Source organism: Leuresthes tenuis, unplaced genomic scaffold (genome assembly GCF_036924035.1).
Source record: "Leuresthes tenuis unplaced genomic scaffold, fLeuTen1.0.hap1 SCAF_5, whole genome shotgun sequence".
NCBI lineage: Eukaryota > Metazoa > Chordata > Actinopteri > Atheriniformes > Atherinopsidae > Leuresthes > Leuresthes tenuis.
Window position 1 is genome coordinate 19,044,117 of NW_027325359.1, and position 25,917 is coordinate 19,070,033.

The 25,917-nt window shown below is 42.0% G+C and overlaps 2 protein-coding genes across 2 annotated transcripts in view; both read left to right on the forward strand.

The window, feature by feature from the left end:
• Window positions 1-7,851, forward strand: part of lrriq1 (leucine-rich repeats and IQ motif containing 1) — a 38,484-nt gene extending 30,633 nt beyond the window's left edge. Inside the window, exons 20-23 of the mRNA XM_072385267.1 lie at window positions 2,562-2,676; window positions 3,813-3,873; window positions 4,689-4,806; window positions 7,570-7,851. Coding sequence (XP_072241368.1) covers window positions 2,562-2,676; window positions 3,813-3,873; window positions 4,689-4,806; window positions 7,570-7,703 — 428 coding nt within the window. The 3' untranslated portion in view covers window positions 7,704-7,851. The remainder of the gene's footprint in view (window positions 1-2,561; window positions 2,677-3,812; window positions 3,874-4,688; window positions 4,807-7,569) is intronic.
• A 5,154-nt stretch (window positions 7,852-13,005) lies between these two features.
• On the forward strand, window positions 13,006-16,747 carry alx1 (ALX homeobox 1). The gene is made up of 4 exons (XM_072385268.1): window positions 13,006-13,195; window positions 13,509-13,813; window positions 14,045-14,173; window positions 16,406-16,747. The coding sequence occupies exons 1-4, from the start codon at window positions 13,006-13,008 to the stop codon at window positions 16,745-16,747; spliced, it is 966 nt and encodes a 321-aa protein (XP_072241369.1).
• The last annotated feature ends 9,170 nt before the right edge of the window (window positions 16,748-25,917 follow it).

The window sequence follows — 25,917 nt, forward strand, 5'->3', positions numbered from 1 at the left end:
AATACTGTAGTTCTGCCTGATCTTTGCCATGAACCAATACTCAAAAGGCATCTTACATACTTGACAGATGATTACTAAGACACTCGCTGCTTAAATCAATCGTGGTGTTTCATTGTAATTATTCAACAAACTAAAAGCAGCCAATATGTTTTAAAGACAACTAAATTTGACGAGCCTTAACTGTTTCGAGCACATGAAACCAACTTTGAGGATTGCTAATGAAGACGATCCAACAGTCTTTCATACACATAATGCCAGGTGTGCAGACGTAGGAAAACAGGCATTACCTTCCCTCTCAAAGTCTCTTTTTAAAGAGAATAATTAGTCCAATTATTCCATCCTTCTTTGTTTGCACAGCTAAATGCAACATTTTGAATGCTGGGATGTTTTCTAATCCAGGAGTGTGTACTCTAACTTTCATTTGTAAATATCTTTGCATCTCCCATTTTGCTTGTAGATGTAGTTTGAGGGCACTAATTTGTTTCAATCACACCCAGACTGAAACGGGTCTGTTGTAATTTGACTTTGTACTTTAAAGTCTGTGTCCAACATTTAGGTCGACGTATTGGCAGAAATGGCATTTGACGTCCATAACTATGTTTTTATTAGTGTAGCATTGCATGCAAATAACAGTCGTTGGGATTTTACTGCTTTACAGTTTAAATCCCAAAACATAGCAGGTCCACTCTACCTTACACTGCCTCTTGAGTGGCCACTGCGGTGGTTCCTGCATGCTTGGTAGGGAAAGGTGTGCTAAGTTGTTGTGTTTGCACTTTATACCTTTAGTTGTCCCTACATTCTATGCACTAGACCTTTAACTTACTCACTGTGCAAGCTCACAGTCTTAGTGTTCAATTCAGAATTGTTACCAACATCACTGGCGTACCCTCATTCTATCAGCGCCATAAAGTGGCTCAGATCCAGTACTCTGGAAAAACCTTGGTTTTATTTTCAGCCTTTAATTGATTGTTGACTGGCATGCTTTGGTCTCTGAGTTTGTTGTTTTACTTTGTTCCCTGGTTTCAGCAGTAACTTTTCTGAGGACTGAATCGTCTGTTATGATGACTGCAATAAACACGTAAACTTATTCATGCACTGTTTCATTTCTTGTTGTCATCTGATTTGCCTCTGATCCTTTGCAGGACCCGGTGTAGTTTGTTACTGCAGTGAGCTTAAAGGGGGGCTCCAAAGTGCCAACATTGCATCTCCTTTATCTCTGGTTAGCTGCAGGCCAAAACCTTTCCACCCGTCTCCTCCCCAGCTCTCTCATATTGAGTTCTCCCTTCCTCGGTAAAGACGTGATCACTTAATGTGCTTAAGAGCCCCCCTTAACAGGCGTGACTCCTACAGGCCCCCTCCTGATGTCCTGGAGGAATACTGGAGGGGGATTCAGTAGGTTTGGGGAGGTCAAGAGGCAGCTTATAGTCAGGGGGTTATAGTCAGAGTAGAGAGAGAGGAAAACTATGACACCAGAGTGCAACATAAATGTACACTTTTAATGGGACTTATTTATTACTGTAAACATTCTAAGGATATATTTGCTATCCCATGAATTATATGCATTCACCTCACAGCCACTTATGATCTATCCTTATAAAATCAGATTGTTTAAATGGTTCATATAAGAAACATTTAGAAGCTTATTCAAATGTTGTTTGAGTAATTCAGTGCTATGATTAGTTATAAGAGTAACTGTATAAGAGTAAGCTTCTGTTTAAAAATTCATTCATTCATTTGGGCTGCAAATGCTCTCAGTTTGTCTCTCAGCTTTGGGAAGTACTTGTAGCTATTTCCTGGCCTTTGCTGCCCCGGGGGGAAGCATCCATCACTTGACATTTTTAGTGGGACTTCTCAATTAACCCATGAAAACTGTAAGGCTTTTCTCTTCCTTTTACAGCTCAGCAAAAGCAAGTGAATCGCTTAAATAAATGCGTCATTAGTTCCAGCACTGCCCTGTCAAAATTCATTAACAGTTTACACCCATCCACAGCAGCTTTACTGTCAGTGTAACATAAATGTTTACTTTGAATTACATCCTTATTATGGTATTTCAGCAGAACTCGTAAATCAGAAGCCTTTTTAGATTTCTTTTTGTAACAAACTTGTAGAGCGTTGCTTTGATTCTGTTTCACAAAGAACCACATGCCCCGGCAAAATCATTGGAAAAGCCCAAAGAGTCCTTCCTTTGAATCTTTCGGCCACTTTAAATACATTACAGGAATGCACCCCGACAGAACCGCTGAGAGCTCTGACCACTGATCTGTCCCTGTGCATAAAAAGTGTGCTGACAGTAATTACAACGAAACATGTCAAACTTTGCCACAAATGAGACCCGTGACCTGTTTACTTTTTAGAGCTTGTTCACTGACGAGCGTCTGTTAACGCCACTCTGTCGCTGCGGTATTTATTACGCATTCTGTCATTCAAAATCACACCACGACTTGCCTGCATGATCCATCCATCCACCTGTGTTACCCCTGCCATCAAGAACGCCGCTTAACGGACAAGAGGAATAAAATAATAGCCTTTGTTTTTATTTTGCTGTTTCCTGTCGAATGCAGTTGGTGAGGCCGAGCTGGGCCTTCAGCTGGCAGAGAGGACGGAGCAAACAAGGCGGGAACAAGCTCAACACCGGCTGCACACACAGGCTGCTCAGTCTGACAGGCACTCAGAGAGGTGAGGCGCTTCATATCGGTTACAAGGTGCTGAGTTGGGTTGCTAAAATTACTCTGAAGGGACACTTACCCCACTGTCTTGTATAATTTACCACTACAGTAAAATCTAGCCCTACTTTCCCTTTTAATCTTCCAAATTGGGCTGCACCGTGGTGTGGTGGTTAGCACTGACGCCTCACAGGTAGAGGGTTCAAATCCCAGCTGGGGCCTTTCTGGCCGGAGTTTGCATGTTCTCCCCATGTATGCGTGGGCACATTGCGTGGGTTAATTGGTGACTCTAAATTGTCCCTATGAGTGAATGTGAGTGTGCATTGTTCTTTGTCTTGCCCTGCGATGGACTGGCGACCTGTCCAGGGTGTACTCTCACCCACTGACAGCTGCGATAGGTTCTAGATTTAAACATGTTCATTCGGAAATGATAATTGGGCCAGTCAAGATGGTATCAGCTCTCGTTGTTACTTTTTAAAGTTGAATAATGAAAAACAAGACAAACTTTTAAAGACAAACAAAACCATTTTATTCCATCCATAATCTTCCGGTTATCTTGGGTTAGAGAGGCAGCAGGTCCAGAAAGGGAACCCTGGCCATCCCTCTCCTCAGTGACACTCTCCAGATTCTCCTGGGGGATACTGAGATGTTCCCAGGCCAAAAGAGATATAAAATCCCCACAGCGTGCTCTGGGTCTGCCCCAGAGGCCTCCTCCTAGTTGGGCGGGCCTTAAAAACCTCCAAAGAGAGGTGACCACGAGGCATCCTCATCATTATATCTTGTACACACCTTTTATATCACATAAAATATGACAATATTACAATATCACATTTTATATCACGTGATATTGTAAATCACATTTTGCACATGCAAGATTCAAATTTTAAAGGAACAGGATCTCTGACTTTGGAAACCCTCAGTGTCTGCACGGTGACACACAAACATGCATGAGAAGTAAAATAAACTGTGTAATGAGAGAGGCTTTCATCAGCAATATAACCAAAGGATTTCTGGCGCACAGGCAGTGAGTGTGTGGGACCCCGTCTCTACCCCACGGCATCTCTGTAATTTTATCTTCGTTATTTGTATGGAATTGTAGAAAAGTCAGTGGACTAATGAAAATGATAAACATTTCTGTGTCATCCTCAGTGAGCATTTCTTACCGGAGATAAATTCATCCATTCTGAATGGAGGCAGAGTGCAGCTTGTGGTGAGTTTAGTTGCCTCCTGTTTTCCCCCTGCAGTTTATTGCGTGTCATAAAATGCAACGCAGTCTCACACCTTCAGTTTTAAAATGAAGGCTGAAAATGGTATGATTACTATATTTTCTGGGCTAAAAATCATTGCATGGCTACAGCTGCCTTACAAAAACACAAGATGCAAACACTGTGCATGACCAAAACTGTTGCTCCTGCTCAAAAATTGTAAAATTACTACCGTTTTGAAGGCTCCAAAATTGTTACATGCTTGTGTTTTCCTTTGTAGATTGTAGAAAAGCTTATGTTTTTCACTACCTTTTAAATATGAGGACGAATGTATCTATCACAGGTTTTCTAGTGAGACTGGGCTGTAGAATAAATCCAAATCTGTTTGTAAAGATTTGTATTTGAAGATTTGGACCATCTGATTAGAGCCGCAAAACTTGCTGTAGGTTCCCCCTTCAGGAGCCTGCCTCGGGAGCTTTTATTTAAAGAAAGAAGGCGGGAGTTGGGGCTGAACTCATCAGTGACACTTTCAATTGAATCTTCGTGTTGCAATTTCTTCATTTCACTTGCAGAAATCCTTGTGTCACTTGAGTGCAATTTGCCTGGGCCTGCGAATGATACTGATGCTCGTGAGGTCTTTGAAGTCAGAAACCACAAGTGTCCCTGTGTTGTTAAAGAGCTGCTTGAGTTATGATCACTGGCAGGAGGAGCCGCCCTCTTCCTCCAGTTCAGTTATGCTCCGACTGCAGAGTCGCTGGTTGTTTTGTGTTTTCCAACGCTTGGAACATGTCATTCACGTGTTTCTGTGTGGTGCGTGCAGGCTGATGCGGCATGCGCAGATCGTCCTCACGCCACCGGACTGTGGGCCAACAGCAGTTTGGCTGACCAGCCTGGCAAAGTAAACACTTATTCTGGAAGAAACTCCTCAGGTCATGCAAGTGAGTTCTCTGAATTTTTCCACCCATGAACACCATGTTACCCGGAGCCATTGACTGGTCTTTCAATAGAGAGAGAAAAAAAGTGAATATATTTACAATATATCTGAACCTCAACCCCAAAATAAATGTATTTATTTTCTTTTCTTTTAAACTCCGGTAATCCACAGAAATGCTTTTACAGACATTTGAAAAATTCTGCATTTCTTGACTGACCTTTATTGCTGATCTTTCAAAAAATGTTACCTTGTTTTTGCTGTAACATTTAACTATTAAAACTATTTAATTGAAATAACATACAAAAAACAAATAACACAGTGCTCACTGGCGTACACGTCCTTATTTTTATCGTTGTGTACGTAATCAGTCACTGATTAAGGTGTGGTTAAGTCACTGCTGGAAAGAGAGTGGTAGAAGAGCAAATTCACACAAATGTTGTGTTTTAAGCTGTGCATTTATTACATGCATGTAAAGATGTTTTAAGGTTTGCTGCCCATGAGTCTTTGCTCACACAGACTTGAGCTCACAGAGCAGCGGATAAAGACCACTGCTTATTCAGCCTAGATCGAGTCCACCGGTCGGCCGTTGTGGGAGGGTAGGGGAGGGGAGGGGAGGGGAGGGGAGGGGAGGGGAGGGGAGCCACAGGGTCGGGCTGGGGACAGGGTGCCGTGAATTTCTCTCCTGACAGGAAACAGGCAGAGAGGGAGAGAGAGAGAAAAAAAATCAGTCCTTTCACTGAAGAATGACTGGCCCTTCTGTCAGGAGAAGTGGGGGCTCAGGAGTTTGAGTGACAAAGATGCTACTGACAGGCTGACAGCAGATGACCACATTAAACAAGCTCAGGAATCCAAGTGAAGGAGAGCCCTGTCCTTGTTAACGAAGCCAAATTGGATTCCGATGATGATTTCAAAATGATATCCACGAGGTGCAGCAGCGAGTGTCTTCGTGCTAAGCAGGCAGGCTGTTGTTCCCTTCAGGATCGCTGCCGAGAGAGAGAAAACTTCTTTGTCTGAACCGATGAAAACACCACTTATCGACACTGGCGAAGGGCAAATTGAAATGTGAATGTATGTGTAGGGAAAGAGCGTTTTTCAAAAAGCCAATTAGATATTTTATAAACTTGGAAAGGGCACGTAAAGGTCTTGCTGGTATGTCACCAAACTTTCATATCAGAGGCATTGGGTTACTTGGGTGAAATCAGGGAATGTAGAAAATGGCAGTCCAGCATCTTGGATGTAAATCCTCATATTAAGCCTACATGGGTCAGTAAAAGCAAATAAACAAGCTTTATTTGACCAAAAATAGCAGGGCCTTTTCCTTTGAAGTGGCATACACGCATCAAAGTGAAAGTTTGAAGTTGGAAGGTTCACTTAGTTTGCAAGAGCAGTAAAGTCTACGTAAATACTCGGTAACTTACTCTATAACCTGCTGCAATGTGATACTCCCTACTTGCTGGGACACTACAATAAAATGCGTTTCCAGGCCCACAAAATATTTTCATTACATGCACGAAGGAAACCACTTCAGTTGCATATCTGCTCCCCCAATTTTGCCCGCCGTTCAACCCTAATAGGAGTAAAATGATGGAAATCAATTTGTTGGTCACAGCGGTTGGTTCAAATGTGCAGCCCTTCGTTCGTCTATGGACTTTTTAAAAACAGAACAATTTGTGCTGAAAATGGTAACACGTGCAATAAGATTTGTTGTGCTGTTTTTTATTTAGAACACATCGACTGGAAATTCTTCAATAAGCTCGAATGAATTACCACCAGAAGTGTTCCTGGAGATCAGCTCATAAGACTCTGGTGGTAATTCTTTGTTATCGGTTAACACAACCGAAATGAAAAAAATCAAACTCTAAAGAGGTTTGACTTGCTAGAGGACAGATATTCTATACAGAACTGGGTCAGTACCTACGATAGTCCTCCCCCCCGCCGTTCGGCTCCCTGTGTGGGGCAGCTGTGGAGACCGCGGGCTTGAGCTCTACACGTGGAATGCATCATACTCGGTAAAAGCGTTGCCTTTGTTCTGTGTGTTTGAAAAGCTTTGTGCTGATCCTAAAGTAAAATGGAAGGGCCTCTGATACAGCTCAGAGTGCTCCTGAGAGACTGTGGAACAATAACACAAAACTTACCTGCGTACACCTCAGTCTTTACTGTGAGATTTGATACAGAGCTCTCAAAGACTGTTGACACACAATATTTTTAACCTTTAAAATATTGCAGCTTTTTAATGTCAAAGCCCATTGATCATTCTTTAATATCAAACAATGAAATATCAGTATCTGTCATTCTTTAAAGCTTTTATATTCCATTAAAAAATGTAAAACTCTTCTCTTAAAGGGGGAAATCACTATTAGTTTGCTTAAAATCCGTTTCAGATTCAGTAACTAATCATGACATATCTCCCAGCATTCAACAACTAATGCTTTGAACCAATATCGGGATGTTGTTGGACTATTGGAGCAAATTTTTACGTTTAATTCTGTTTGTATTTTGATTAATTCTTTGAAAGTTACATGTTGTTGTCGCAGGAGAACAGCTCCAACAAGAATTAGATTCGGAAGGCACAGGCGGTCCACCTTCTAGAGTCCTATTTTATGGCATTGGGAGTCATTTTTTCAACAACTTTAGACAAAGTTGATCAGACAGTGAGAAGGGTTTCCCATCAGCAAAATGAGTACTTAGCATCAATTATGTCATTTATACTAGCATTTGAAGTTTACGGTGGACTGGTGTCACACTTCTCGTTTCACGTTGTTTCCAGGAAAAGAAGTTGCATCTCCTAAACGAGTCACGTCTGCTCCGTCAAAAAAGGAGCGCATCTCTTTCCGAGACCACCCCGTCCAGCTGAGCGGCGGCTGGGGAGGAGGCAAGAAGAGGGACAGACTGCATAAGTAGAACAAAGGCTGCTGCTGAATATAATACGTATTCCTTTCCCTGACGGAATATAACTATGCCAGTTTTTTTCAGACTGTATACCTTTCTAATCCTGATACATCCTTAGGAATTACACAGAAAAATATGTATGCGATAGAACACCTCGCTGCCATGTCATATTAAAATGTTCTATTGCAAAACATGTATGCTAAATGTTAACCATCATTAGTAAAGTGGAACTAATCTGTTTATTTATGATGCTGTTTTACTGGCAGCTCTGAATTCTTCTTGCCAAACTCAACTGAAAATTTAGGTGACCTCCTGAACAAAGACCAATCGGACCCAATCCAGCCCAAATATCTTCAGGGGCTCCCATTATGCCCATTCTGCTCAAGTGTCACTGCCTGAACTCAATCACAGCCAACTAGTATCAAAACACATGGAAGAAAGTCACAAAACCTGGGGAAATGACACGCTTCAGATGCAAATAATGGCAGGAAATAAGAACCAGGACCTTTTTGTACCTGTGGTTTTACGTTTCTCAAGATGCTGAAATGTTGTTTCCGAGATGATTTCAAAACATGAACTGCAACCGTTGGGAGAGACAGTTTTTTAACCCCAAAAATGTCTCAAGGGTGGACTTTAATAAAACTCTGAGAATTAAGTGCAATTTTCTCCTTCTGCCGTTATGTTTCGCTCTTGCTAGGCAAAAGTGGGCTTCAACTCAATGCTTCTATGAGCTGAGCACAAACATTGGTGTTTTAGAATTCGAACATCGGTTTCTTTGTTTTTAGTTGGGAACTATAATGACCATGTCTCTGTGTTTGTATTTGGAATTTGGAGAGCAACGGGGTTCGTCCACAAACTCCGCTCTACCGGAGGCAGTGAAGCTCAGGCTTGGGGGTTCCTCCCTGGCCTGCTGCCTGCAGACGATAAGTTAATGAATGTCAAAACAAATGGCCAGAGCTTCAGAGTGGTTGCCTGGCAGGAAATGCATGTCTGTCTGTTTATTTTTCCTTCCATCTTTCACCTTTGCATATCTGGAGGGTGGGTTTTTGCTGCGTGTGAGCTGACGGGGAGTTTTGTCCTGAACAGTGACATGTAGCAAAGATGTGAAGATGTGGTGGTCCTATTTAGTTCCACCCTTCTTAAGAGGGAGAGTGATTCTTCGAGATCTACGGGGGAAACAAAATGGCCGTCTTTACATGTAGTGGATGAATGTTATTTTTATTGTATATAGCAGATTAATGGTAGCAGGCAGGTGATATAGAAGTAGTGTACATGCGCATCTTGTCACTCGTATTTTCTTTTACACGAGGCTGCTTCTGAGATTATATTGTAGAACCGTCTTCCCCCACTCTTCATGAGATTTGTTTACTTTTGGATTAGGGTTAAATTAGATGTAACTTTAAACGTCCAAAATTGATTGCCTGGTAAAAATGAGATAAGATAAAAAAAAATAATATAAAAATATAAAATATATAAAAAAAAAAAGCAGCTCTCAGCCTGAATCTCTCTGCCAGCCTGACCTAAAGTCTGCAAAGTGTGTCAACTGGGATCTGACAGGCAGGAGTTTAGAGCTTAGATAAAACTTGGAGCGATCTGGCTCCAAGTTCTATCTTCAAATGCACTGAAAATAAAGAGAAATAATGCATATCTTTACATTTTTTGTTAAGCAATTTTCTGGTATGCTATACAGTTTTAAACACCTTCTGAAGCCACCATTGTCCATTCGTTACTGTATGTTTGAGAGGTAAAAAACCCAGAAATGCTAATCTATGTCAGCTGTATGTTGTCCCTGCATGTTAATGCACTTTATTACAAACCTAATTTTGATCAATCTAAACCAGTGTTGCCCCGACATATTTTTAGAACAATTAGCTGTGACTCTTAAACACTCTGGTGCCTATAGGGTGCTGGACTTTTTCTTGATACATCCATGTAACTGTTATACTACACTAAAATGAAATGGTTTAAGATGAATCAATTTGAGTTATTTAATGTTGCAGAAATAAAGGGTTTTACTCAGAAGGGGAATGCTTACAAACAGTCAGAGAGGAATTATTTAGACCTTACTTTTTTCCACCTGATGACACAAGAAATGGTTTCTTTAGCCAAAGTAAAGAAAGAGGAAATGGACATAAACTGAGAGGAATGTGCAAGCTCTCCTGGAAATGTGAACCAACTCGGTATGAAAGAGGAACGACACACACATAAGCAGACACTGTTCTGTGGCAGACTCCGGTGGAAGCCAGCGCTGATTTGTTTCCTAAAAGAAAACTCAATTTCTCACACATTTATAAAATGGGATCAAGGTGACGCGATGGGAGCTGCTCTCCGCTCGCTTTCCACGTCCAGATGTACGGACACAGCGGGCCTGTATGGAGGTAAGTGCAGCCGCGAGCATGTGGACACGTATGTGTATGCGTCGTGAACCTTGTTCTTCAGTGCATGCTTTTAAAGCCATTTATCTCCTTGATACCTATGTTTTTCTGATGACCCAGACTTTTGTTGTGTTTTGTGATATATCTGAGGAGTGAGATCACAGGAAGAACCTTTGAGAACATTTATTTTTCATCTCGCATCTGAAGGGATTCGTGTTGCAGGTGTTTTAAACAGAAATCAGGCAGAACTCAGAAACGACTAAAACGTGTTTCTGCTTATATTCATGATCTCACAGAACAATTCTTCATGTTTATGTATCTCTACCTACGACCAAGGTCTCGGAGGCTTCCTGTTTATGCACAGAAATTCAAACAAAACATTGTTAGTTAACTTTAGATACATTTTATCTGATAGTGTACGTACGCTGCACTGATTTCTGGACCCCACTATAAAATTCCAGCTCCTGATTATACAGTATGTTATTGTATTGCTACTAAAACTTTCTTTAACCTTGCGGGCTGGTTCTCTCTGCTCTCAGTCACATGGGACCCGTGCAGCCTGTTAACATGAACCCAGATGACTTGGTGGAGTGACTGACAGCTGAAGTTCGTCAGTGCTCAGGAATGCCTGACTCCTGAAACGACAAGAAACAAACAAACAGAATTAAAAAAAAAACAACGAAGATTAAAAGCACTTAAGTGCTGCTTTTTATTTTAGGCCAAAAGTTCTGCAGGCTCCGGCTCAAACAGCATTCACCAACTTCACTCAGCTTTGTGCTTTTTGGGGAAACAAACTCCGGGTCTTTTTCATGTTTTGTGGCACGCCAAACTTTGAAAACATTTTTGGTAGATTGAATTACACCTACTGTAAGAGTAGCTTTGGGCATCGTGATGTCATATTTCTGCCTTCTGAAGTGGCTTGTTTTGGCTTCTCAGGCCTGGTTCGGTTGTTGGACTGTGTTCAGTCACTTTAGGCCTGACATGACTGATAATTAGTTCAGTCATATTTTCAGCATGATGAGTGCTACGTGATGTTAGAGCGAACTGGCACTATATGTCACGTTTTTATTTAATTTTATCATTTTTTTCATTTCTAAATGAAGCTGAAGGTCTTCGCAAGTGGCTCACATGACGTATTGGCTGCAGCACTTTTAGCACTTATTAGTCTGACTGATCAACCTATGAGACCAAACACACCACCCTCACAGACTCTTGCTATTATGGCTGCAATCTCCAAACACAGGCCCATCAAAACCACAGTGAACTTTTCACATTTTCTCCTCAGCATGAGCTAGTCTGCCAGGTCATCTTAGAAGCCCCAATAAGACACCCCCCCTGCTACTTAAGAGTACCCCTATTTATTTTTATTTTTTCTCCTGTGGCACCATGCAGCCCCAGGTAACTGCCACTGACCCCGGGGCGAACCAAAGCTAGGGCTGGTGTGCATTGCAGGTGGTGCGGCTCTGGGTAGAGATGTGGAGGTGCGTGGGAGATGGGCTTTGGTTAGAGGTAACCTAATTCCTTCAATAAGGTGAAATATAGAAGAACTCTTCCTGTCGGTTTAGAAGAGAAAAAAAAGAGAGAAAAACTCCTGCTGAGTCCAGTGTGTGTGAATGAAACCCAACTTTCCTGCGCGAGCTCGCAGGACGCTTCGTTTGTGGAACTTTCGAAAGTCAAATATTGAAGCAAATTTGACGTAATTTATGAAATATTTTTGCAGAAAATAAGAAACAAACAAAATAATAAAAAAAAGAAGCAGATAATTTCGTAGCATATCACCATGTTCACTCGTGCCTTGTTGTCATGGAAAAATAACACATAAAAATCTTTGCCATTATTGAAAAAAGGGATCAAAGCTCAGAGAAGAAGCTGCAATTTGGGGCAGAGATGCGCAAACGATTTCCCCTAAATGAGTAAAAATAAAGAGAACAGCGTCTGCTGAGGTTTCCCTCCAGCAACTCGACGCGTAACTAATGTTTCAGAGCGCGCGGGGTGCTGGCGAAAAATGACAGAAATGTGAATGAAAATCAGTTTGATTTCATTCCGGTTTATAATGTCTTTAAATGTGCCCGTGGGTGTTGATAAAAAAAATTACAAATGTGTGATTTAATATTGCTACCTGGGGAAAAAAGAAACATAAGAAACTAGATAAAGTAGATCCTAATTGATTCAACGGGGCTGACAAATTTTCGGCGAGCCACACGTGCGTACGGACCAAAATTTGCCGATGTTATTTTTTAAATCGAAATGCAGGATTTTCTCCAGAAACGTTTCAGTGTTAAATTTGTGACGCAACACCTTTATAAAGGATTGAACAATCCCGTTTAAGCACATTTATCATTTTTCTCTGAAACAGAAAAGGCCATAAATTAGTTTCCCTATGATTAAGCTCACTGAATAACCAGTCTCGACTGAATGTGCGCGTGTATATCCCGGATGGATCTTCACAGTAAATCAGAACATTTTCCTGATGACTTTATCCCGGTGGCTGCGTTTTAACCCCCCCACCCTTTGAATTTACAGCAGAGATCAGTGTCCACATAAATCCCATCTTCAGGTGCAACTTGTTGCCGCAGATAAATCGCTGCCTCACTCTGGCTGTCTAAACATGCTATAAATTAAAGTCACTTTTGATTGCTTCCTCGGAGTTGCTCTACAATTCCCTCAAACTGCTGTTTGGTTTGGATTCAGCGCGTGGGAGGAGTTGGGTGCTGTTTCCATATTCACGGAGAAGGAGGTTGGAGGGGGGAGTTGGATGGGGTACTCTTTAAGGAGCTCATACTCTTTTCGGGCTATAAAGACGACGTGCGTATAAGACAGAGCAAATTAACTCCATCGGCGAATGATTGCCTCGAGAGCCATCCGTCCGCTCACCCGACGCGCCGCGGCGGACACTTTTTGATTTTCATGCCGGTGTCTGATCAGAGAAAGTGGTGAGGATGATGGAGTACATGGAGGAGAAGTTCGCCCTGAAAAGCCAAGCGATGAAGGCCAGCGATTACTACATGGACCAAGTCATGGAGAGCCTGGACAGCGGGCACTACTTCAACAAGTCCTCCCCCAAATGTGCGCAGGCCTTCGGGCTGCAGAGCGGCGAGCACCGCTCCTCACCCTGTGGGGATCAAACCGGTGAGTTGCGACTTCCCTTTGTCACTTTTTTTTGCGCTCTTTAAGGAGTTGCTCTGCATCTGTGGGAGAGAGTTAAGAAGACATGAAAACATTATTCTCCGCCTCCCGGAAAAGAAATCTGCATCTATTAGTTTCTTTCCTCCCTTTTTTTTTTTTTTTTAAATCTGTTTATGAATTATTTGTTGCTTTCCCTTTTTTCTGAATATTTTGTAGTTGGTGTATCGAAAACATCGATGTGTTGTTAAATAATATAATATATATTATTTAGGAGTGTAACTGAGGGTTTTTTTTATTGGTCACCTCTTCATTCCAGCCAGTTACGGTGTGCCAAAAACGGACGAGGACACTTTGCACTCGGAGCTCGGGAGGTCTTTGGACAGTTGTTGCACCCTGCGGGCGTCTCCGGTGTCAACCGGGCAGGAGAAGACCGATTTGGACGACATGGGAGACAAGAGCGACAGCAACGTGTCCAGCAGCAAGAAGAGGAGACACCGGACGACCTTCACCAGCGCGCAGCTGGAAGAGCTGGAGAAAGTGTTTCAGAAAACTCATTATCCAGATGTTTATGTGAGGGAACAGCTGGCCATGAGGACGGAATTAACAGAGGCTAGAGTGCAGGTACACTTCATCATCTGAGTCTTTTAACTTTTATTTGTATCATTAAGTAAGATGGAGAAGATGACGTGCTGTGCGCAAATGTCCACAATTATGTTTTAGTGTTCCGTTTTATTCAGATTAATTGTGGTTGAATGCAGATAAGCCTTGTTGAAATACTACCAAAAAAAGTATGTATATTATTTATATATAAGTTTTCTTTTTTAAGTCGGTCATCCTTCTTCTTCCAACTAGGTGTGGTTTCAGAACAGAAGAGCAAAATGGAGAAAAAGAGAGCGCTACGGGCAGATCCAACAAGCCAAAACTCACTTCGCAGCCACCTACGATCTATCAGTGTTACCGCGGACCGACAGCTACACACAGGCAAGCCGTGTTCACGTTTCTCTGACAGCATTGCTTTTTATTGTCTGTATCAGAACAAGTCAAAGCTGTTTGTCCGCCGCGCGTCGTGTTTTAAAAAAATCTCCCCAAACCCCACTCTTAAAAAGAAAAAAGACTCAATTTATGTTTGTAACACATTGAATACAGCCTGCCATTACTGCAACCATGAATCACTTATTATGAAACCCATCCTCAGATAAGAGCCCGGGCACTGATTAAACCCCCTGTGAGGTGTCACGTCGGAATTAATGACCTTATATCAGATTTCATGTTGGCCGACCATAAATCTTGCTGCTTGAGCAAAGGTCAGGTACAAGATGAGGTGAGAGGAGATGCGGGATGTCAGTTTGTCCTTTCTGGTAGGTGTTTCCTATCACAAACTGAGATTGGGCCTCCAAGTGTTGCGGGCCCCCTTTTTTTTTTTTTTTTTTTTTTGTCTGAGATGGAAATTTGCCAGCAGCAGCTCTTAATATTGGTTTCTGTTCAAATTATGAAACGAAAGAAAGCAGCTGAAGTATTTTATCTAAAGCTGTAAAAGAGTAGCCAGAGTGAGAGTCACAGTCCGGTTGTGTCCCGGCCAAAGACCCGGTCAGAAATTCGCTGGGACTGTATTGCATTTTCCTCGCACATGTTTCTGATAGAGCCCCTCGGATACCAGCCATGCCCGTCCATGCAGCTGATCCCCATTACTGTCGTGAAAAGGGATGGACCTGCTTGGAACTGCATTGGCTGTTGTCTTTCTAAACACACTGGACATGAACTGGATTCTTGTGGCTTTCAAAGATTTAGGCTTTTCTTTTGCTGACTGTGTGGTTTTGGCCATTGTTGCTGCTCTTTAGGGCAGGAGTTAAAGTCCTGCTTATCAGTGGCACATGTTTTCAAAAAGAAGATTGTTATGGTACAAAGGAAGAGTATCGGTCAGTCAAAAGGAGACTTTAACCCTTTAACCGGTTTGTGATTTTTGTTATCTTCCAAAAGCTCCAATTTTGCAAAATGTGCTGAATAGAAAGCCTGCTTTTTAATCTCATGCAGGTTTTTAGCTACCCTAATTCTATTCACTGGAAGCTGTGGTGGTACATTTATGCAATGTCATTTTGACCAAAAATAGCTAAAGGACTAAATTAATTTGCATGCCACTTCTGCAGGCCTCTCCACTAATTTTGACTGAAATCTTAGCAATCAAGACTGGGTGAGCTGTAGAGTGAATGCAGTCATTTGAATGCGATCAGGCCATCGGTAGAGTCTGTGCGTTTAAGTTAAAGGCTGACATGCTTCAGTGGATGGAAGCTCCAGCTTTAAAACAGTTACTTGGTGTTTACTGTAGTTGACCAGATAGACAGAAATGCTTCCTTTTGGTCCTCTTTGCTCTGATACATAACAAAATGCCAACCTCCTCATAATTAGTTCAGAAAACTTCTGAAACCCTCCAATAAAAAATAATAAGCCCCTGCAAAATCATCTGGATTTTCATTTTTAGTCAGTCAACATATCTAGGTTTTGTTTCTTAGATTCCAGGGTCCTCTCCAGTACAACTGAATTAAAATGTTTTTCATTTCAAGTGATTTAAAACACACGCACACACTAAATAAACCAAGAGCTGCATCATTTTTTTAGAAGCCGTGGCCCTGTTACTCTGAAGTTCGTCTCATGTTTATTCGGGAACTTTTTGGTAGAAAGCTGCTTCAGTGAAAACTGTTTACACGACGCCGCTTACGGACAGAAATCTGAAAACAGACTTCAAATTTTCACTGCGTGCATAACCAATTTACTTTTTCCCCCCCAACTTATTCAAAATGTTTACTTTATGTTACTCCAACAGCTCCTATATTTTACCAAGACTCCCACTTCAGAGAAATAGCTTGCAGCTTATATTTTTGATACTCTTTTCTCTGTTGGCGATTCAGGTTATTTTATTTATGGTTAAGTTGAGTTATAGCAGAATATTAAGGCCCTATCTGAGAAACACCTATTCTAAAAATGTTTTTTTTCTGTTTATCTTTTATCAGATCTTTGATCTATGCTGAGTGAGAATGTGATCACGATAGTAGCACTTTTAGGTCTGAAAATTATACACACAGTTAGGCTGCAATACTCTATATATGTAGTGTATGCAATAATCTGAATTTATCCCCCTATTAACTTTATATATTCTACTTCTGAAATTTTATTTTTTCAACCATTCCCTCCAGTTTCTAACACCCTGTTTACCAGCAGATCCCCAACAACCTGTGGCCGAGCCCGGCACCTGGCGGCTCTGTGGTGTCCTCCTGCATGCTGCCCCGAGGCTCCCCTCCGTGCGTCACTTCCTACTCACATTCCCCTCGTTCGGCCGCCGCTGCAGCCGACCACGGCTACGTGGGCTTCCCCAATCAGCAGAACCAGTTTGGTCACGTCTCCCTCAACAACTTCTTCAGCGCAGACTCTCTCCTCACGCCGGCAGCCAACAGTCACCCGGCCTTTGAGACCAAGCCTGAGTTTGAGAGGCGCTCGTCCAGCATTGCTGTGCTGCGCATGAAGGCCAAGGAGCACACAGCCAACATCTCCTGGGCCATGTGATCAGGTTTTTGGAAAATCTGGATAATGTATGGAAAATATTTCTAGAATTTCCAGTTTTTACAAAATGTGGGAAGTGCCTAAAGAACCTTTCATATATTTTTTTTAAAAACACAAAGCTGTTTGTCTTCAGACTAGATGTCACTGTCCTGCTATGTAGATCTGCATCAAACTCAACTTCTGTCCGCACAGTCAAGAAAATAGTTGTGTAAACATGGAAATAATGCCATGATTTATGCTTCTCTGCATGTTCTAATAGCAACGAGTCAAAAACCTCAAAGTTGAAGATCACTTCTGTCATTAAAAAGTGTCACAAGCTGCCAAGAGACTTCTGTAGCTGAACCAAAGCGTTACATTCATATCATTTACAGTTTCAGGTGAATGTCCCAAACATTTTTCTTTATCTGACTAGATGTCATCCGCTCTAGTCACAGCAGACATTTGATGACGCCCTCGTGATCTGTGGAGGTGAGAGCTGCGATGCGCTTTTGCAATGAAGGTCAGGAAGTCAACATTTCCTCTTGACTGTGACATAAAGAGGGGTGTCAGAGCAGCAGGAAAAGCTAAAGGCTCTGGTGGGGTTTGTGCGCAGTGTGGGTATAGGTGGATCCTGAAGGAAGGGTTCCCAAACCACTTCAGTTATTTCTGAGCACTGTGATTAAGGTTTCTGTCATCGTCCTCCCTCGTTCTGGCTAAGGACTGAAGATGAGCCGCACAGAGGGAAAAAAAAGACTTGACATACTAACATGTTTGTGTGCTTTGTAGCAAAGCTCTGAATTTCTATTTTCTGCCTTTGTTCTGCATAACGAGTTAACAATGCAGGCAAAGGAGGCAAGTTTTGAAATTGTGTTATAAATTTATATGGTGGAAGCATAATAAATGATTGTCACTTGACTCTGGTATGACTGCACTTTTCTCAAAGATGGAAACGCAGGAGAACGTCTGTTTCTTATTGTCATCTAACCTGCCGAAATATACTGCTTTTACTGCAGGGCATTGTAGTTTTCTTTTTCTTTCCTTGAATCCATCTCACACCATGTTAATCTGAAGCTTATTATTACCAGCAAGTTCACTGCTTTAGTCTGGGAAATCATGGCTAAAAACTGAAGAGCTCAGAAGTTAAGGGATTTATTTAATTCTTTCAAAAGAAGGAAACTGGATATTTCTAACCTGTTTTTAGAGATTGTTGTCGTCATTCAGAGGGTTAGCCACAGACGAAACGGAGTAGTTGGGAAAATACTGAGAGGCATACAAGTGCAGAGTTATGTTGTATTTGTTTATAATTAGAAAATTACTCAATAAATCTCACAATTCCAACAATTTGTCAAAGTGATGTATTTATCAAAAATTATGCTTACCTAGATACTATGCCTCTGTACTTATTGTACATTCAAATATTTTGTGAGATATAGATTCAGGTAATTAAATAGGAATTAAATGAAAAATGGTAAATATAAAACTGCACAATACTGCAGCCCTATTGGCTGCTTATATCTAGGCAGCAGCATCAGAGCCTAAGACCCGAAGAAACTGAACAAACTGATAAAGAAGGTTGTTTCTATGCTGGATACTCCCCTGGGGCCCTGGAGCCGATTGTGCAAAGAAGAATGCTGCACCAGATGATGAACATAATGGACAATACTGCACATCTTCTATGTAACAGTGATAAAACAAAAAAAGTGTGTTCAGTCAGAGGCTTCATCAGCTCTGCTTCAACACAGAATGTGACAGAGGATCATTTCTGCCTACAGCAATAACTTTTTTTACAATGACTAATGAACATTGTATATATTTATATACACATATTTATGTATATAACTATATTTATGTATGTATGTGTTTAAGTCACGAAGCATCGGAATAACTGTCACAGGTTGTGCTTATTAAACTTTACAAAGAAAATACACAAGCTTTTTAAAAAAAAATTAAGGAGATGAAGCGAGCATTTTTTGTTGATTAAATGACACACATTTATCATCTATTACCAGTATTGTCGATTTGGCATTTGTCTCTTGACGAGTAAATCAATCAAAGACTCTGAGTCATTATGCTGCACATTAATAAGCTGTAATTGTGCAAATGCATTTGTTGCATTAGTGTGATCAAAGCTCAAGAAAAGATCTGAACCGTCCATGTGTCAGTTTGTCTCAGAACTTTCTCGCTTTCTTCCCCTTTTCTGTTGCAGTGAGCTCTAAGTCCAAAGGTTTCTACTGAACATGTGAATCTTCACTTCTGGTGACCTTATAAAAACAGCTGTTCACCAGATTTTATAAAAAGTTACTCAAACAGAAGTGAACGGTATATGTATTGTCGGGCCACCAGGGCTCAAGAGTACCTTAGAAAACCATTGTTACGCAATACAGTCTATCCCAGCATCCAGAAATGTAACCTCAAGCTGTATCACACAAAGAATATATTGTAGACAATGGACAATAGACACGTGTTCTGTTGTTTCAGCAGGACAATGCAGAATTCATTCTAAATAACTCTCCACAGTACGGCTTCATACACACATTGTGTGTGCTTGACTACCTTGCAGTACAGATCTGTGTCCCGTGCATTACAAAGAGGAGAATTCAAAATACAACGTATTTGGTCAGTGAAGACACTGAAAATCATTTTGTTAAAAAACTTCTCTGGAGATGCTGTTTGTATGTTGCTTGAATTGTTGTGTATATCGGATTTCTTGACAACAAGAAAAAGTAATCACCTTGATCCTATAAGTTCCAAACTCAGGCCTTTCCCTTGTCGTGTAGAAAAATCCATGTCAGCTCATTTGACAGTGTTAATCTCATCAATAGTAGCCCTCTTCACGACGGACCAGCTTTACATGTTTCTTGTAAAACAAAAACTCCTTGTCCTTTAATCTATCAGACCGTCCTGTAATTGGGAGCATGTCTCCTTCTTTCTCCTCTATTTCCTCAGTGACATCATCCTTTTGTTTTGCGCCGAGTTCACAGTCAGCGGTGGAAAACACTTTCAGGGAAACCCTGTCTATAGGACCTGTGGATTTGATTAAATTAGGGCAGTAACTTGTGTCAGATGCTTTGGTTTGGAAACAAGTTTGTTTCCTTGGAGTACTTCCTGGTTGCTGCCATTCAAAAGTACAACACCAAGAACTTTATCTGCACCCATCATAACGCAAAGGCTTTGATGCTGAAGTGCTCATGGAAAGGGGGTTGAATGTGTAGCACTGAAGTGGCACTTAATGTGGATTTTTAATTAACAAATTGTAGTTCACTGCATTAATATGTGTATTTAGGATATTTTCAATATCCTGTATCTACATTTTATGTTTTATATATCATATGCATATTGACTGTGGTCTAAATGATGGAGAATATGCACACAAATAAGACTCTAAGAAAAGATGCAGACACATATTGAGCAAAAAAAAGTTGACTATATTTGATTATTTGCAGTCAATAAACATTACTTTTTTTGTAGTTATTCAATGTATAAGTAAGGAAAAGAGAAGTCTCTGTGTGCACTTCATGATTCCTACATAGCAAACGGACAGGTTTAGTTCATCATCTTTTCTGTTATCAGAAAGTTTTATTTGCAAATAAGTACAATTTAATAAATTTTTTTTTGTCATTTTGCTATTGAAAAGAAAAGCCTGCTTTAAAAGCCCACACAAACATTCAGTCGAACATTCATCAGAGTCTTTTGTTTCCTCTGCCTTTATTGCATCCATCCATGACCTTTCCTCACCTCATTCGATCACGCACAGCTCTGGTAACTTGATACCTGCAGTTATTACTTTTTCTTGATTTTAAAACTGTATCTTTACTGCTGGAAGATACTGGAATGTAACACAATATAAGGCATCAAGACTGCCTTATATTGTTAACTGTAGTGTGTGACAAGCTGTGAGTTTGTGAATTTATTTGCAAGCACAAGCAGTTTGGTGGGCTTCACACAGACATGAAAACATTCAGAGAATGCTGCCTAAGAATGAATAAGATTCATATTGTTGTTTTCAAGTTTAGATAAATCTTAAAGCTATAAAACAAACAGGATCCATATATATTTTAGGGAAGCCTCCGACGCCTTCTGCTAATAATTCTGAGAAAACATTTACCGATTCGTTCAAACACTACCTGCAGCTGACAGTTTTCATGTCTTCCAGACTTGGGAACTATGACAATGAGAACAATGATTTTTTTAAATTTAATATAAAAGCACGAGTGGTGACATTGTAGCTCTTGGGTCAGGTGAACACTTCTACTGACTTTATAACCAGCCACCACAATTAAATTTTTCCCTTCTACCAACAGTCAACTGGTTTTATTGAACCATGAGCAGGTTCTTCCTTAAACATGAAGTGATATTGTAGTTAAACAGGTCCTACAAGCTCTATAATCATATAGCTCGTTTGCTCATACATTTTACCATGACCCATAGGGCCATCCCCTAAGTTACGGCCTATAGAACCACAACGCATGAGCATTTTCGCCACAGGACTGGCGACCTTTCCAGGGTGTACCCTGCCCCACTACTCGTGGGGAGGAAATTCAAGGTCAAGTGAAATGTGAGCTGGGCTGCATGCGAAGGTAAGGACCTGGGCGTGCCAATTCCTGGTGCTGCAAACCGGCTCTAGGGACGTGGAATGTCACCTCACTGGCGGGGAAAGAACCTGAGCTGGAGTGTGAGGTGAAGCAGTACCAAGGCTCACCTCCACACACGGCGTTGGGTCTGGAACCAAAATCCTGAAGAAGGACTGGACTCTCTCAAACTCTGGAGTGGTCCATGGAGAGAGGCATCGGGTGGGTGTGGGTATACTCACAAGCCGAGCTCCTCCACAGTAGAGTTTTCCCTGGTGACCAAGAGGATCGCCTCATTGTGGCTGTAAGTCGCAGGAGGGAAGGTTTTATCTGTCTGTTTGTGCATTTGCACCAAACAGCAGTTAAGATTACCTGGCCTTCTTGGAGTCTCTGAGTGGCGTTCTGGAGAGGGTGTCACCTGGGGATTCCATTGTTCTTCTGGGGTACTTCAATGCCCATGTTGGCAATGATGGAGTGACCTGTAGAGGCATGATTGGGACGGCCTCCCTGATCTGAATCTGAGTGGTGTCTTGTTTTTGGACTTCTGTACTACAAAATGGATTGTCCAACACAAACACCATGTTCGAGACGGGCCACCTTAAGTCAAAGGTCGAGGATCGACTGCCAGACAGACCTGGTAAGCCCAAACAAGTAGTGAGGGTGAACTGGGAACGTCTGGTGGAGGCCCCTGTCAGCAAGGTATTTAACACTCACCTTTAGAAGAATTCATCTCACATACCAAGGGAGTTTGAGAACATGGAATCCGAATGGTCCATGTTCAGGACTGAAGGTTGTCAGTGCCTGTCGTGGTAACCGGAGAACTGCCAACCGCCAACCTGAAAAAGGAGGCCTTTTTGGGCTTGGTAGTCCAGGGGGTCACCCAAAGCAGTTGACAGGTACCCAGCGGCTAAAAGGGCTGCAGCATTGGTGGTTGCTGGAGCTAAAATTCAGGTGTGGGAGGAATTCGGGGAAACAATGGAGAAGGACTTTCAGTTGGCCTCAAGGATGTTCTGGCAAATCATTCAACAACTCAGAAAGGAAAGCAGGGACGTTCCCAGGTTTATGCTTGACCTGGGTGGAGAACTGCTGATCCGAGCTAAGGATATTGGCTATAGGATCTTCTCAGTCCGGGTGGCATGTCCTCCATTGAGTACGCAGAGTTAAATAACCTGGATCTTAACACCACAAAAATAAAATAAAAAATCATCATCACATCATCACAGAAAGAAAAGGGCTGACCTCACTCTACACATCAATGGTGCCTGTGTGGAGGGAGTCCACACCTTTAAATGCCTGGGCGATCTCATCTCTGCTGATCTTTCCTGGTCCGCAAACACCATGGCAGTGATCAAGAAGGCCCAGCAGCGAATTCACTGCCTGAGGGTGCTCAGGAGGAACAACTTGGAGGGCAAGCTGCTGAAGACCTTCTACAGATAATGCATCAAAAGCCTCTTGACATACTGCATCTCAGTGTGGTATGCGAGCTGCACTGAAGTAGACAGGAAGAGGCTGTAGAGAGTGGTCAACACTGCACAGAGGATCATCGGCCACCCTCTCCCCTCCCTGGACTCCATCTACAACTCCTGCTACTCAAACAGAGCTAGAAACATAGCTCAGGACAATTTGCACCCAGGCCATCATCTGTTCAACCTACTGCCATCTGGGAGATGCTAAAGGTGCATCAAGACCAGGACAAACAGACTAAAAAACAGCTTTTATCCCAGAGCCATTACACTGCTGAACATAAACATGCACTGCCAATAGATATATTCATGTATTTATCTTGTTAGTATATCAGTGTTTCTCAATTCCGGTCCTCATGACCCACCGCTCTGCATGTTTTCGATGTTTCCCTCCTCCACCACACCTGATTCAAAAGATCAGCTTGTCATCAAGCTCTGCAGTGGCCTGATAAGGAGACATTCATTTGAATCAGGTGGGGTGGAGGAGGGAAACATCGAAAACATGCAGGGCAGTGGGTCATGAGGACAGGAATTGAGAAACACTGGTATATCACCATGTGTTTACACTTTACTTTATATTTCCGAACGCATACTCAGCTGTTGTTTGTTAAGTGATCTGCATCTTAAAGGCTAAGCTTTTTTTTTGTGCTGTGTACAATGACAATAAAATTCTGAATCTGAATTCATCTGAGAAGGCCCTGGGGCATACCCAGGACTCACCGGAGGGATTATATGCCCCTTCTGGCCTGAGAACGCCTCGGGATCCCCCAGGAAGAGCTGGAGAGTGTTCCTGGGGAGAGGGATCTCTCCCGGACCTGTTGCCTCCACGACCTGACCTCGATTAAGCAGGTGAAAATGGATGGATGGGTGGAATTTTATCACTTCTTGGTTGGGTTTGAGCAATAATATCACTTGCTGATGTCTTTTGATTTGCTGAAGTCAAAACCACTTGGTCAAAGTTTAAAAAACATCATAGTTGGGACTACAATATAACTGTTGTATGATGACAACATCACCATGTTGGTGTCACAGGGTGTTCGTGTGTGTGTGTGTGTGTGTGAGTACATGTGTCACAAACAGACGCTAATTGGAGCAGGGAACCCAACCCACCTCCAACCAGCTAATGGAAAAGATGTGAGCCAGGTGTGTGGGAAGAGGAAAGAAAAGGGAAGGAGAGACACCAAGGGGGTACAGAGCGGACGGTGCGAGAGAAGGAGCCCGAGAGAACGACAGTGACCTGACCAGCCTATGGCTGGATCGACTGAACCCAAGCAGACGAGAAGAATCTCAGTGGCTGCACCGCACCGGGAAGGAGCAGCATCAGAGAGATTATAGACGTCCGACAGCTATGGAGAGGGAGACACACTACGTGGGAAAGTGGAGGGGTGAATGCAAGCTTTGCCCATCCTCCAGTTAAGTCTCTCTTGTTCATTCTATCGTCTACCGCTGACTATACTTAAACTTACCGAATGGCTGATTGTGTCAGAAGAGTAGTATTTACTGAACTGGAGCATGAAAAAGGGGAGGGCCATTAGTTATTTGCATGTTTATTTTGACCCCGCCTTTCGCCCGATGACTGCTGGGATAGGCTCCAGCCCACCCGCTACCCGATTAACGGATTGACGGTATAGGAAATGGATGGATGTTTATTTTAGTTAATTTTTTTTTCTCATTAATTTGCCTAATTAATTTTTCATTTAACTTGTTTAGTGCATCTAATTTTATTGTAGGTAAATGTTTCTAGTATTTAGTTTGCTTTACTAATTGGCCACCCGAAGTAGCTTGAATTAGTCCATTCGGTAAACACATCTAGATAAATGAGTGGGGACTGAAGGGTCTGCTGATTTGGGTTCTCTCTCTTGTTTTCCCCTCCGGTACCTGCAAGCGCCAGACGCTGCATGTGGCAGTGGACACCAGGCCTCCTAGAGTAGCAATCACCCCACAGATTGGACTTTTAGGCATCTTGCACATTGGACCCCGGGACATTGTTGAGACGCATTGGACTGGTTTTTATTCTGGTTTTATATCCTGTTGTTTTGCTGTTTTTGCCATGTTCATTGCCTTTTAAAAATACACACAGTACACAGTACACTGGTGATGTACTGCAAATAGCCTGGTAAGGGATTACTTAAAAGACCAAAACTTTTTTTTCCCCTCTTTCACATAAGTTACAGCTTTACCAACTCCTCAGTTCAAACACTGCATGTAAGGTTTTGAGACTAAAAGCTGAGATTTATTTCATCCAGTGATATGATTTCTACCTCCTCCACCTCTGATAAATAGGCGTGTAACTAAAACTCCAATCTATTCTTTTACTGCATTCATCATCTCTTTTCCACAACCTCTCTCTTTGCTGCCATGCCCCTCCACATCATCTTTTATCTCTATGGAGAGCAGTGATCATCACACTACGACTGGACAACCAGACTCATCTTGCAGCCAGTCCTGCACTGTGTGTGAGTGTGAAAGAGAGAAGGAAAGAGTGAGAGAGCTTCTGCAGACCAGATCCATCAACAGCTCCAATGGGTTTGACCCTTCCAGGTTAACCGCAGCCATTAATATAAGAGCTTCCCTCCCCTGCCTCCCTACTTCCCACACAACCTCACATGGGGGAGGACGGGCCTCTGCATGTGCACAAGCCTGTGTGCATGCATACACACAGCTAAAGATATGAAAAAATAGAGGTAGATCAAACGTTCTGTTGGCAGTCGACTGAAAAATGGTGTCCGCGGTCACGTATGTTCCACAGCGCAGATCTACACTCGTCTGCCCACTGTTGTTGTTCTAATCCCTCAACGCTGATGTTCTACTTCTACTTTTCCCCTGGAATGGATAGAGATATTTCTCATAAGCCTTCCCCCTGGCTCTTTGTGAAATTGTTTGCTTTTCTTTACAGGTCATTTAATACAAGGGTTCTATTTTAAACTGTGGCAAAGACAAATTCCATGAATTACAAACTTATGTACACTTGTTGATGTAAAAAGATCCCTTTCCATTATAATGAATAAATCAGACTACAATGGCAAAAATTAGGAACTGATCTTAATGTCATGAACAAAGACCTGAAGGCAGAGACTGAATCAGTTCTGACCTTATGTTAAAATTTGGAAAATGTTTATAAGGTTCTGTATGTAGGACTTACCATTAAACACTTTAAATAACA

Bases quoted from the DNA above. Each gene is read 5' to 3' on its own strand.
- alx1 (XM_072385268.1), top strand. From the start codon at position 13,006: ATGATGGAGTACATGGAGGAGAAGTTCGCCCTGAAAAGCCAAGCGATG. The intron at 13,196-13,508 runs GTGAGTTGCGAC...TCTTCATTCCAG, and splicing joins ACCCTGTGGGGATCAAACCG to CCAGTTACGGTGTGCCAAAA. The intron at 14,174-16,405 runs GCAAGCCGTGTT...GTTTACCAGCAG, and splicing joins GGACCGACAGCTACACACAG to ATCCCCAACAACCTGTGGCC.